Below are 13,077 nucleotides of genomic sequence, written 5' to 3'. Positions count from 1 at the left end.
TTATAAAATCTAAGTTTGGCTTCAGCCAAGTTTCTTGAACACAGATAATGTCCGGTTTCACTGCCAGTGTTTTAATGAAGTGTTTAAATTCCTGACCATTAGCCAGTAAACTCCTGGCATTCCATTGTAGGAGGATTACCATAATTAAGATTAACCAACCCATGGTACATCCTGACTTGACTGAATGCCAAGGTTTTCCCTCACCTCTTCCCATGTCAGTCCTATTAATCCAAGGTGATTCACCGCTGCTTTAACCACTAGCTGAATTTTATCATTTTTGGATTTAACATCCGCAGTACTATTGATAACACCTGCAATGAATGTAACCAGGTCTCTTTTATCCACGTAAACCCTGTCATTTGATCTTTTTTCCTGCTCTTGGTTCCTGATTGTCCCTTGACTGTTACTGTTATTGCTACTACCTTTGTTCTTTCCATTTACCATGCTTGCTGCTTCAGCGTAGGTCATTTTCCTTTCTACTTTTGTCTTCTGGATTTCATTCTCGCGTTTCATAATCTCACAACCTCCGTAGGCCACATTATGAGCTCCACCACAATTACAGCACTTTGGCTGTACTCCTGCTCCACACATCCCATATTCATGATCCCCCCCACATCTTGCGCATCTTCTCTGCTCTTTACAGTTCCTAGCTATATGACCAAATCTTTGACAGTTAAAACATCTCAATGGTTTTGGAACATAAACTCTCACTGGGTAACTCAAGAAACCCAGGAACACCTTTTTGGCACATTGTCTTCTTCAAATTCAATCAATACTGTTTCACTTTCCTTTTTCACTCCTTCTCTTGTTGTTTTCAGCCTTTGAGCTTTTATTACTTTTCCTCCTTTGATATTCTTCTTGATTTCATCCATTCCTACACTCATTGGCACTCCTGTGATGACTCCTTTACTTCCAACATCATTTTTCCCCCCAGTTTCCCTGAGCTTTCCACCTTAATTTTCCCTATCTCTTTCATTTTAAGAGCTTTCTCAACTTGACTTTCATTTGCACACCTTATCAGTAGATTACCATCATTTAGCACCTTTGCGTATATTATTTCTCCCACTTTATTCGCCAGGGATGTTGTCAAAGTAAATGGGTTGATTTTCTTCATGTCATTTTGCGATTTCTCATTAAATCTTACTATGATTGTGTATTTGTCAGGTCTTTCTCTTTGATTTCCCTCTATCTCGTCATCTTCATTCTCCGATTTCTCTTCATTATCACTTCTAGCTCTTTTACTCCCTTTATCTTGATTGATATGTATCAATCTCCCTACTTCCCCCTCATTCCCTTCATCCCTCTCATCACTGCAATCCATATCAGCCCAACTAGCATTACCTACCTCTGATCCATTCACAGAACAGTCGCGCTCAACCGCCTCACAAAAGATATTTCCACTTCCACTTGTTTTTCCCGTAAACTTTCGATTACTATTTTTTCGTTCTCGGCCTGCTGATGCTGCCGCCATCTTTTTTTTCGGCTTGTTGCTCAGGAGAGCTCTCTCTTCTTCTTCTTCTTCTTCTTCTTCTTCTTCTTCTTCTTCTTCTGATGTTTTATGGCGGTTGGCAAACAGCTTTTGGTGCATTACCGCCACCTTCTGAAATGGAGTGTGGGTCAGAATGGTCTTTTCCTATCCTATAGTCTTCTTTTAAGTCCTGTCTTTTCCAAAAACCTAAATATTGCCCTGTTCAGACCAGTATGCCCGAACCTCATCCTTGAGATAATGTCTTCTTCTTTTTTTGATCTACTGGTTTCCCTCATTTCTCCTACTTTCTTTTGGATACTATAGTAATCTCTACCTTTCGTTTCCCTGTTCCAAATTTCCTGCCATTTCTTGTTCATTTCTACTTTGATTATGCGTTTAACTTCAGCTTTACTATAACTTACTGTCATATTTACTTCTACTTTCTCAGTTGCATCTTTTGCATACTTGTCTGCCAGTTCATTCCCCTCTACCCCTGTATGTGCTGGAATCCAGATGAATTTCACTATCACTCCTGCTTTTGTAACTCTGAAGATAGTTTGAGCTATTTCCATCATAATGTCCTGTCTTGCTTCTGACTGTTTACTCTTGAAACTGGATAACGCACTGCTAGAATCTGAACCTATTAAAACTTTGTATATTTTCATATACTCAGTGTAATTTCCCTCTATATATCTGTAGACTTGGTTCCTATCTATGTTTCTCTCTTCCTTTCCAGTAGGTGCAGGTCCACCATCATCTCTCCTAATACCCACGGTGGGACAACGGAGAACGGTACCGTGGGGCTTAACATTATATTTCCTATCCCTATTCCATTAGCTGCATTTCCTATTGTCCAACCAAAGCTCTTGATCTGTAACACTATAAAAACAGGTCAGAAAATAAATTAAGTATCAGGTCGGTATAAGTATAAGATAAACTAAGTGTCAAGTACCAAGTGGGTTTACCGGTTGATGATGATAGTACAGTATAATAATACAATGTAACAAAATAAGTAATAAGCAGAGGTGCATGTACTGTCGAGAGTAATAGAGGTATATAATATCAACAACAATAAATAAGAAAAACTAACATGGGAAATCTAATATTGCACGGGAGTAGTACACAGAATATTGCACAATTATTCAATTATGGCAGAGATGTAATGATCAGTGTCCAGTTTAGTGACCTAGGGTCAAACAGACTGACACTTAGAGGGAGGAGTTAAAGAGTCTGATGGCCACAGGCAGGAATGACTTCCTGTGGCGCTCTGTGGTGCATTGTGGGGGGATGAGTCTTTCGCTGAAGGTGCTCCTTTGTTTGACCAGCACGTCATGGAGCGGAGTGGAGACACTGTCCAAGATGGTGTGTAGTTTGGCCAGCATCCTCCTCTCTGACACCACCGCCAGAGAGTCCAGCTCCACCCCCACAATGTCACCGGCCTTATGGATCAGTTTGTTGAGTCTGTTTGCGTCCGCTACCCTCAGCCTGCTGCCCCAGCATGCAACAGCACACAGGACAGCACCGGCCACCACAGACTCAAAAACATCTTCAGCATTGTCCGGCAGATGTTGAAGGACCTCAGCCTCCTCAGAAAATAATGGTGGCTCTGGCCCTTCCTGTAAACAGCCTGAGTGTTCTTGGTCCAGTCCAGTTTGTTATCCAAGTGTACTCCCAGGTACTTGTACTCCTCCACGATGTCCACACTGACCCCCTGGATGGAAACCGGGTTCGCTGGTGTCTTGGCCCTTCGTAGATCCACAACCAGCTCCTTTGACTTTGTCGCATTGAGCTGCAGATGGTTCTGTTCACACCATGAGACAAAGTTCCCCACCGCAGCCCTGTACTCCGTCTCATCACCACCGCTGATACATCCCACCACAGCAGAGTCATCAGAAAACTTCTGAAGGTGGCAGGACTCTGTGGTAGCTGAGGTCTGTGGTGTAGATGGTGAAGAGGAAGGGAGAGGGGACAGTCCCCTGAGGGGCCCCAGTGTTGCTGACCACGCTGTCCGACACACAGTGCTGCAGGCGCACATGCTGTGGTCTGCCAGTCAGGTAGTCCACAATCCAGGACACAAGGGGGGCGTCCACCTGCATCGCTGCCAGCTTCTCTCCCAGCAGGGCAGGCCGGATGGTGTTGAAAGCACTGGAGAAGTCAAAAAACATGATCCTCACCGTGCTTGCCGGCCTGTCCAGGTGGGTGTGGATGCGGTTAAGCAGGAAGATGATGGCGTCCTCAACTCCCAGCCGGGGCTGGTAGGCGAACTGAAGGGGGTCCAGGAGGGGTCTGACCATGGGCCGCAGCTGTTCCAGCACCAGTCTCTCCAGGGTCTTCATTATGTGGGAGGTCAGTGCCACCGGTCTGTAGTCCTTGGAGCCACTGGGACGCGGCGTCTTCGGCACAGGAACGAGGCAAAATGTCTTCCACAGAATGGGGACCCTTTGAAGACTCAGGCTCAGGTTGAAGATATGTTGAAGGACTCCACATAGCTAGGGGGCACAGACTTTTAGCACCCCGGGGCTAACGCCATCGGGGCCTGCAGCCTTGTTTGAGTCCGTGATCTGAAATTGTATGTAGTGCGTGGATTGTATTTCATAGACGATCTGTATCGTCTGCATCCAAAACTTGTATGACGATTATTCACAATAAAGTTTGAGGGCCATGCAAATGACGGGAGTTTCCCGGGAGAAACAACAAAAGGAGGGTGCCGGGAGATGGCTTTGAAATACGGGAGAAACCCGGGGAAAACGGGAGTGTTGGCAGGTATAATGAGAGAGGTGCTCACCAACCCTGTGACGGTAAGCGATAATCAGTCTCACTGAAATCTGTCAGACCGTCTGCAGGTCCTGGATCAGTTAAAAAAAACTACAACGAAGGCAGAGCTCTGACCTGCAGCTAAATTAATTGATTTCCTGTGGTCTTAAATTACAGTCTGTACTGCTCATTCTCTTCCCCTCTAACTTTTATTTTGCAGTAATGATGAAGAAGACACATTTAAGCATAAATATATTTTTTCCACCTCTGTCATTATCGCATGTGGCCACTGGAGGGCGAAAGAGAAAGCCACCCTTACTGGGCGCTTAATTCAAAACACATCCTTATGACAGTGAGTGTTCTGAATGATGATGAAGGTGATGATGATGATGGTGAACTATGAAAACTTTGGAGACCCTTCTGCCTCAGTCAGACTCCGCTGATCAACAACTTCCATATCAACATCAACTCACCAGAGAAAAGACTCCACTGCAGTTAAATAACATCATGGAGTCAGTAACAGTCTTCTCTTTATTATATCTGATAACAATATAATCTGCAAATAAAGAAATGTTTACCACTTAATTCTACACTGTGTTTTGGGATTCCTTCATGTACTAACAGTGTCATAATGGAAAGTGAATATTGTTTCCTATGAATGTCCCGCCTCTACTAGTAGCACAACCTCCCTCCTCTTGTCCACTTCTAGTAGTAAACCTTCCCTCTGTTGGGTTGAACAGCTCTGTTCTCACTGGGAACTCAAATGTGTCTAAATACAGATAGAAATGCAGCCAAAGTGACCTGAGCATGCACAGAAATCTAATAACTCAGGCTACTTTCAGAGGCTTTGGATGCACACGTCCACCTACTCTGACCTAATGTGAATGTAAATACATTTCACACATCTATTTATGCCAAACCATTTCCTGTGAACACAACAGGAACAGACCTGCTGCTACATATTGTGGAGGCCTGACGCTCTACGTCCCGGCAGTTAAAGACAGTTCAGTCTGGACGCTCATCAATGTTTTAACCGTTTGCTGCAACGAGTCTCAGTGACCCCAAACCTTCCAGGGGTTAAAGTAGTTCCCAACAGAATTCGATAAACACTTCCCCTGCAGATCTCTGAGAAAAAATAACTGAAGTTTGACTCTTCACCTGTCTGTTCATGTGTGCTGTCAAACATCATGAATCCTGTCTGATTTTTAATAAACACTATCTGAAGAAAACAAGTTGCGTTATTGCAAACATTTATCTTAACTAACAATCTTCACACCTTCGACTTCCTCTTCTTCTTCTCTTCAGGAGGTGAAACACGTCATTGCCACAAATACACAGCGGGACTGGACACAGTGTGAACGTGAGACTCAGTATGAGTCTTAATATAGTTTGCTTGTTACAGCGTTAGATTGGCTCAATGGATGCAGAAACATGTTCCTTTGCCTTGTAGTCAGTGACTTTGTCTTCTATATACACTCATTCCAGTTTCACAGGATCTTTGTCAGGCTGCTGCGACCTCTGACCTCTGACATCTTTACTGATGGCTACATCTCATATTGCTGATCAATGAATTTGGGGTCGCTGTCAGTCACTGTGGATGAGACAAAACTACATTTCAAAAATGTCAAAGTGAAAATTTCACAGAGTTTTTGGCTGTTTGGACATCGACAACGAAAGTCAGAGAGACGGAAATCTAAAACAGACTAAAAGTCACTCTGAGGAAGTGACATCATACTAACCACAGGAAGTAGATGCAGCATCGCTCTACTAAAGCACTACTTTAGAGACTCAGACAGTTGTGAGCACGAGAACAAGAGACAGAAGAAGGAGAGAGACAGAGAATCACGATGGCTGAGTTCAAATGGATTTCTTTATTTCTTATAGCGGTGCTTCAGTTCACAGGTAAGAATAAATATATCACATATATAAATGGAAGGCACACTGCAAAAAATAACTTAATCAATATTATCAAAGGTACTTTATTAGCTACATTTTATTTAACTAAGAAAACCAAATCTGTTGTTTCTAACGTGGTGAGTTTAGTGAACTCTTGGAAACCAAAGATAAAGAAATAATCATCACACTAACTATGAACATAACAGACATTTTCTCATTTCACTTTATTTTTCATAATTTTCTCAACAGCAGCAGCTGAAAGACTTCCCCTCTCCTTCACTGTCAGAGTTGGAGATGAAGTCACTTTGCCTTGTGAAAATGTGATAGACGGTCAGCAAAAATGTGACGGTACTATGTGGCTCTTCAGTGATTCAGGATACACAGCAGCAGTAGAGCTGATTTATCTTGGGCAGATTGGTGAAAGAGCCAAAGCTCAATCAGACAGACTGAGTGTTACAGCGAGCTGTTCTCTGGTTATAAAGAAGGTCACAGTCGAGGATGTCGGTCATTACACCTGCAGACAGTACAGATCAGAACGACAACAAGGTCCAGACTCTCTGGTTCATCTGTCTGTTGTTACCAGTGAGTATTTACATCATAATGTTTTCAGCTCAAACTGTCTTGTTAGAACAATATACTGAAACATTACAATAATTATGATCACAGTGATGAAGTTAATTTCACTCTTTTTGTCTTTCTCTCACAATATCTCCATCTTCTCCAGTGACTGAACATAAGGACCCTGATAAGGTGACGTTCACCTGCTCTGTGTCGACATTTGAACGATGTGGACACACAGTGAAGTGGCTGTATGCGGGTGAAGATGTGGCTAAAGATAACAAAGACTTGGTGACATCACAGTCTCTCTGCAGAGCCTCTGTGCGCTTCCTGACTTCTCATTACAGTCACACATCGAGGTCTAACTTCCTTACATGTGAAGTGACTGTTGGTAACAAAGTGCAGCTGTTTCCCTTCAGACTTCGGCCCTCAGGTGAGAAACCAGGTGAGAATATGATGAGCTGTTTAAAGTCACTTCAAACTGACGAGAATAACGACCTAAAATATTTGTTTATTTCGTGGATTTGAAGTTTTAATATTACATCACAACACAAGTTTGTTGAGTTGTGTTCATCTGTTCAGGTGAGGACACAACAACAGCAACAACTGAATCAACAACAACAGCAACAACTGAATCAACAACAACAACTGAAAACAGCAGAAAAGCAGGTATCACCACGACAGCGTCTGCAATCAGTGATGCTTCAACAGAACTACAAGGCAGAGTCAACATGTTTATGTGTCTGTTTCTACTAAATTCACAGTTAGCAAAGACCTGCAGGTAGACAAACTTTTCGAGTTTTCAACCACAGGGGTTATTTTGCAGACAGTTTTTTTAATAAAATTAACAGTTTGATTTGGTTAAAACTATCAAATGCATCTTTAAACACTTTTGTTAAACGCGGTAAACATGAGGTATTTTCTAACTGAACAGTTTCTTGGGTTGTGTTGTTTCATTCGTGCAGGTGACAAACAAACAGCAACAACAAAATCAACAAGAACAACCACAACAGCAATCAGTGATGCTTCAACAGACCTACAACTTAGTAAGTCATCTTTCTCTAGAGTCTCTCTGTCTGTTTGTTCCTTACATTTGAATTGGATTGACTTTGGTTTAGACACAATAACAGAAGAAAAGTTTCATGAGGAAAAGAAGATGAACATGTATTTCTCTTCTCTTTTAGTCACCTCTTTTAAACAGATCAGAAAGCTACAGCCGAAATACTTTTCACGTTTTCATTCTCTTTCCAGACTGGTGGAGGTTCAGCATTGTGTCTGCGGGTTTAGCAGCACTCATAATAATCGCTGTGGCCGTCAACATGTGGACAAGAACTAAAGGTGAGAACATTCACAGATCAAACTTAGAAACAGGAAGTTTTGATAAACCTGGATTTGCACTGTGGAAACTAAAGTCGACTCTTTCTCTTTTCAGGGAAAAAAACACAGATGGATGAAAACAAAGTGAGTTTTTACAACAAAATAATGAAACGTTTTTACAGTTGGTACTTTACACAGCAAACAGTGTTTGTGATGTCTGTTCTTCATTCTGAACTGTAGATATAGATAGAAGGAGAAAAAACACACAGGGCTCACTGTGTTGTACTGAAGTCGTCGTATCAGCAAATGTTCAAAGGATTCGTTGCAGGGAAAAGGAAAAGAAGAAAATATGACAATAAAAATGTTTATATGAATTTGAAATTAGGTGGATGCGAATATTAGGTAAACATGACAATATAATGCAGTTCATTACAACACCAACACAAACTACAGCGTCCAAAGACGCCATCGATCTGAATCAACACCTCTTTGACACAGTGTCAATAAAAACTGAACATTATGAGTTCCAGATTAAAGGGTCAGTTCACCTAAATTACATCACATCATACAGTATTATCTCACTTAAGCTCTAGCAGCATTAAGCAATGCAGATATTTATATATATAGAGATAGTCTACATATATACTGTATGTGTTTATTTTCTTTTACTTTAATTTATTTATTGATTTCTTTCTGCATGTCCTTCGTTGCCACATCAACACTTCCTCTGTCAGTGGCAGAAACACAGTAACTGATGGTGCGTTCAGGTGCTGTCAGATTATTTCCTACTTCCTTGTGTTAAATGTGGGTCAGTGCTGTGAAAGTTGTCAGTTACAGTGTGTCAGAGTGAGGGTTTGTTTGTGTTGTGTTCCACAGGTGAATGATGATGAAGATGAAGGTGTGGTGAACTATGAAAACTTTGGAGACCCTTCTGCCTCAGTCAGACTCCGCTGATCAACAACTTCCATATCAACATCAACTGACCAGAGAAAAGACTCCACTGCAGTTAAATAACATCATGGAGTCAGTAACAGTCTTCTCTTTATTATATCTGATAACAATATAATCTGCAAATAAAGAAATGTTTACCACTTAATTCTACACTGTGTTTTGGGATTCCTTCATGTACTAACAGTGTCATAATGGAAAGTGAATATTGTTTCCTATGAATGTCCCGCCTCTACTAGTAGCACAACCTCCCTCCTCTTGTCCACTTCTAGTAGTAAACCTTCCCTCTGTTGGGTTGAACAGCTCTGTTCTCACTGGGAACTCAAATGTGTCTAAATACAGATAGAAATGCAGCCAAAGTGACCTGAGCATGCACAGAAATCTAATAACTCAGGCTACTTTCAGAAGCTTTGGATGCACACGGCCACCTACTCTGACCTAATGTGAATGTAAATACATTTCACACATCTATTTATGCCAAACCATTTCCTGTGAAAACAACAGGAACAGACCTGCTGCTACATATTGTGGAGGCCTGACGCTCTACGTCCCGGCAGTTAAAGACATGTTGCACCTGGACATCAGGAGTCAAATTCTGGTGGGAGAGGAGTTTGACTCTTCACCTGTCTGTTCATGTGTGCTGTCAAACATCATGAATCCTGTCTGTTTTCTAATAAACACTATCTGAAGAAAACAAGTTGCATTATTGCAAACATTTATCTTAACTAACAATCTTCACACCTTCGACTTCCTCTTCTTCTTCTCTTCAGGAGGTGAAACACGTCATTGCCACAAATACACAGCAGGACTGGACACAGTGTGAACGTGAGACTCAGTATGAGTCTTAATATAGTTTGCTTGTTACAGCGTTAGATTGGCTCAGTGGATGCAGAAACATGATCCATGTTGTTGAAGTTAAAGATACATTTTAATTGTACTTGTCTTGTCAAATAATGCTACCAAGCCAAATATTGTTAGGTTGAAGGCCGTCCTGCCCTGACGATAGGTCGTCTTCTTCTTCTTCTTCTTCTTCTTCTTCTTCTTCTTCTTCTTCTTCTTCTTCTTCTTCTTCTTCTTCTTCTTCTTCTTCTTCTTCTTCTTCTTCTTCTTCTATTTTGATTGGCGGTTGGCAACCAGCTTGCAGGTGCTTTGCCGCCACCTACCGGACTGGAGTGTGGAACAGTAGCTTGGCGGACAAATAAAAGACAAAAAATAGAACAAAACTAAACAAAGAAAAAACAAACAAATTAAGAACTTTACTCTGTTAACCCTGTTTCCTTCAGGTATTTAATCAGATGACTGTATATTCCCTGTGTCGCATCTCCAAGTATGTTCCCTACTGTGAAACTTAGCTTAGCTTTCTTTAATGCTGATGTCAGTTCCTTCCTCTCCTCCTCACAGGCCGTGCACTCCAGCAGCACATGCTGGACAGATTCAGGATGCCCACAGTGTGTGCATCTACCAGTTGGGTGTTTACCTATTTTATGAAGTGTATTCATAAGTCCAGTATGTCCTATCCTGAGACGCGTAATGACTGCCTCTTCCTTTCGGTTCCTGCCCAGCCTTTTTCCCAACCCAACCAGTTTCTGGGTATTATAAAGATGTCTTCCTGTATCGTTCATGTCCCAGTGTTCTTGCCATACTTTTTGCATTTGTCTCTTTATGATTGTTTTACCCTCAGCTTTACAAAAGTGGAATTTTCATGTTTACTGTTTGTGATCTGAGCGATTGCTTGGCCAGTATATCAGCATCCTCATTTCCATCTACTCCTACATGAGCAGGGACCCAAACGAAGCAAATGGTCAGACCCTTATTGTGCAGTCTGTATATTAAATGAAGTATATTGTATATTGAATGTCTTGTCTGCATGATTTCACAGATTTACTACTTGTGAGTGCTGTCCAGCTATCAGATGCAACTAGTGCATTATTTTTGTTGTTTTCTTCTAACCATTGCAAAGCTCAACTGTGTATACTGATAAGTGATCTGCGGTTCTTTTCTTAATAGCTACTTCACATTGTGGTAGGAACACTGGCGCTCCTGTACGTCCAGTCTCAGGGTCTTTTGAACCGTCTGTAAATAACACCAACTTATCTGCAAAGTGCTGCTCAGTGTAATTTTGTGCTATCCTCCCAGCTGATCCCTGTTCAGATTTCTTCTTCAGTTGCTGTATATTAAAATCTACTATAGGCATCACAAAGCCAGGGAGGAATAGCTGAAGAAGGGACTGTTGGACTGTACTGTATGTTGCATAAACCTACACTCTGTGCTTTTATGTCTCCTATCCATCCAAAGCTTCTAAATTTGGTTTCATTGTGCTCCCAACAGTCCTGCAGGATGGCCTTAGCAGGGTGAGAGCTACTGTGACCCTGCAGATTAACCCAGTATGCCAGCATAAGTTTCAGTGCTCCACTGCGTATTCTTAGTCCTTGCACCTGCTCCACATCCAGTTTATTAAGGTGACGCTCTGCTGCTGACATGTAAGCTACACATCCATAATCTAATGTAGCTCTCATAAGAGCCCGGTTTACGTTCACCAATGATGCTCTGGTTGCTCCCCACCTCGTCCTCACAGGCACCTTAAGAGATTGTTGACCTTTTTACACTTGTCCTTTACTTTATCGACGTGCTGCCTCCAAGTCAGCTTTCCATCAAACAATACTCCTAGAAGCCTAATCACATTCACCTGCTCAAGTGTTTGGCCATATAGTTTCAAGGATATTTCTTTATGACGTCTGGAAAAACGCATCACTTGTGTCTTTGCTACGGGTAACTTAAACCCCACTTATTCGCCCACTGCTCCACCATCGCAACTGCATTGTCTTCTGCATATATGTTCGATTTCGACCCCTTATCCATAAGGCCCCGTCATCCACAAACAGCGTTTCCCTATCCCTTTCTTGACTTGATCAGACATCATTAATCGTGATGTTAAATAAAACTGGACTGCAAACACTGCCCTGTGGGGTTCCATTCTCAACTCTATATACTCTTGAGTACTCTGTACTTACTCTTACCTCTATTGTCCTGCCAAATAAGAAGTCCAGCCACCCCCCCAACTTACTCCATTTGATGAGTAGTCCTTCCTTCCGCAACATCGTATGCTTTTCATCAAACAGGACAGCTACCACCATTTCCTTGTTTGTTTGGGTTTTCCTTATTTCTGACTCTAGGCGTAAGATGGAGTGCACTGTATTTCTTCCTTTACGAAACCCACTTTGAAAAGGAGAAAACAATTCTCTACCTTCTAGAAAACATGTTAGCCTCTTCGTTACCATTCGCTCCGTAGTTTTCCCTGGTTGTGAAGTAAGTGCTATTGGTCTATAGTTAGAGGGGTCTGATGGTACAATGATGACTGTTTCCATGCAACTGGAATTTTTCCTGTGTCCCAAACTTTATTAAACAACCTTAATACTACAAGGAGTGCGCTGTCTTCCCTATGAGCTAACATCCTGTAGCAAATAGCAAATGGTGACGTACTAAACACCTCCCAGGTTGTGATTCCAGCTTTTCCATTAGAGGCTAGTGTTAGATCGATTGCACTTTCTTTATTTTGAGCACTGTTATACCTAGTACCTCTCCCATCATTCACACATACTAATCCCTTCTCCTCTATGAATTCCTCTATGATTAAACCATTTGCATCCATTTTCTTACTCCCCCACAGTGTGTCACGCACGTTGAAGTCTCACCATAACACCATACCTTGTACCTGCCCACCCACAATGTCCAGTGTATCAGGGCACAACCTGTTACATGGGTTATAGTAATTAATTATTGCTAATTCATCCTTCCCTGCCCAGATCTTAACCACTATTGATTCGTGTTCTTTCCCTAAATTCCCATCCCGCACAAATGCTGCCACACTACCACCCTTCCCAATCCTCCTATCATTCCTAATTGCTATATAACCCCGTATTATGAAATCCCACTGTGGTCTCAGCCATGTCTCTTGTATATTATATTAGGTTTATCTTGTAGATTTGAAACATTTTTTAAATTCCTGACCATTTGCAATAAGGCTTCTTGCATTCCACTGTAACATAGTTAATGCCATGATGATCCGTCACCCCATGATTGTGATTGTGAGCTAGACGTCCCTCCATTTCCATTTACTATTATTTTGATTATTTGTT

At 41.8% G+C, this 13,077-nt stretch overlaps 4 protein-coding genes across 7 annotated transcripts in view; 3 read left to right on the top strand and 1 right to left on the bottom strand.

The window, feature by feature from the left end:
• Positions 1-1,496, bottom strand: part of cebpz (CCAAT enhancer binding protein zeta) — a 62,349-nt gene extending 60,853 nt beyond the window's left edge. The window contains exon 1 of the mRNA XM_044169053.1: positions 1,346-1,496. Within this exon, the coding sequence (XP_044024988.1) occupies positions 1,346-1,356 (11 nt within the window). The 5' untranslated portion in view covers positions 1,357-1,496. The remainder of the gene's footprint in view (positions 1-1,345) is intronic.
• Positions 1-4,807, top strand: part of LOC122863056 — a 33,689-nt gene extending 28,882 nt beyond the window's left edge. For both annotated transcript variants that reach the window (XM_044169141.1, XM_044169138.1), the window contains one exon: positions 4,615-4,807. In XM_044169141.1, coding sequence (XP_044025076.1) covers positions 4,615-4,625 — 11 coding nt within the window. In that variant the 3' untranslated portion in view covers positions 4,626-4,807. The remainder of the gene's footprint in view (positions 1-4,614) is intronic.
• LOC122863049 overlaps positions 1-13,077 on the top strand; it is a 46,311-nt gene that overhangs the window by 23,721 nt on the left and 9,513 nt on the right. The gene's annotated exons all lie outside the window — the stretch shown is intronic.
• On the top strand, positions 5,530-9,089 carry LOC122863055. Of its 3 annotated transcripts, none has more exons than XM_044169134.1 (8): positions 5,530-6,124; positions 6,494-6,700; positions 6,843-7,121; positions 7,259-7,396; positions 7,642-7,722; positions 7,928-8,014; positions 8,109-8,137; positions 8,870-9,089. In XM_044169134.1, the coding sequence occupies exons 1-8, from the start codon at positions 6,070-6,072 to the stop codon at positions 8,945-8,947; spliced, it is 954 nt and encodes a 317-aa protein (XP_044025069.1). In that variant the 5' UTR covers positions 5,530-6,069; the 3' UTR covers positions 8,948-9,089. The 3 variants fall into 3 exon arrangements, with proteins under 3 accessions (XP_044025069.1, XP_044025068.1, XP_044025066.1); XM_044169133.1 differs by having other exon boundaries at positions 5,532-6,124; positions 6,371-6,700; XM_044169131.1 differs by having other exon boundaries at positions 5,532-6,124; positions 6,368-6,700.

This window comes from Siniperca chuatsi, linkage group LG16 (genome assembly GCF_020085105.1).
Source record: "Siniperca chuatsi isolate FFG_IHB_CAS linkage group LG16, ASM2008510v1, whole genome shotgun sequence".
NCBI lineage: Eukaryota > Metazoa > Chordata > Actinopteri > Centrarchiformes > Sinipercidae > Siniperca > Siniperca chuatsi.
Note: the sequence above shows the minus strand (reverse complement) of the source record. Positions and strands in the feature narration are given on the sequence as shown.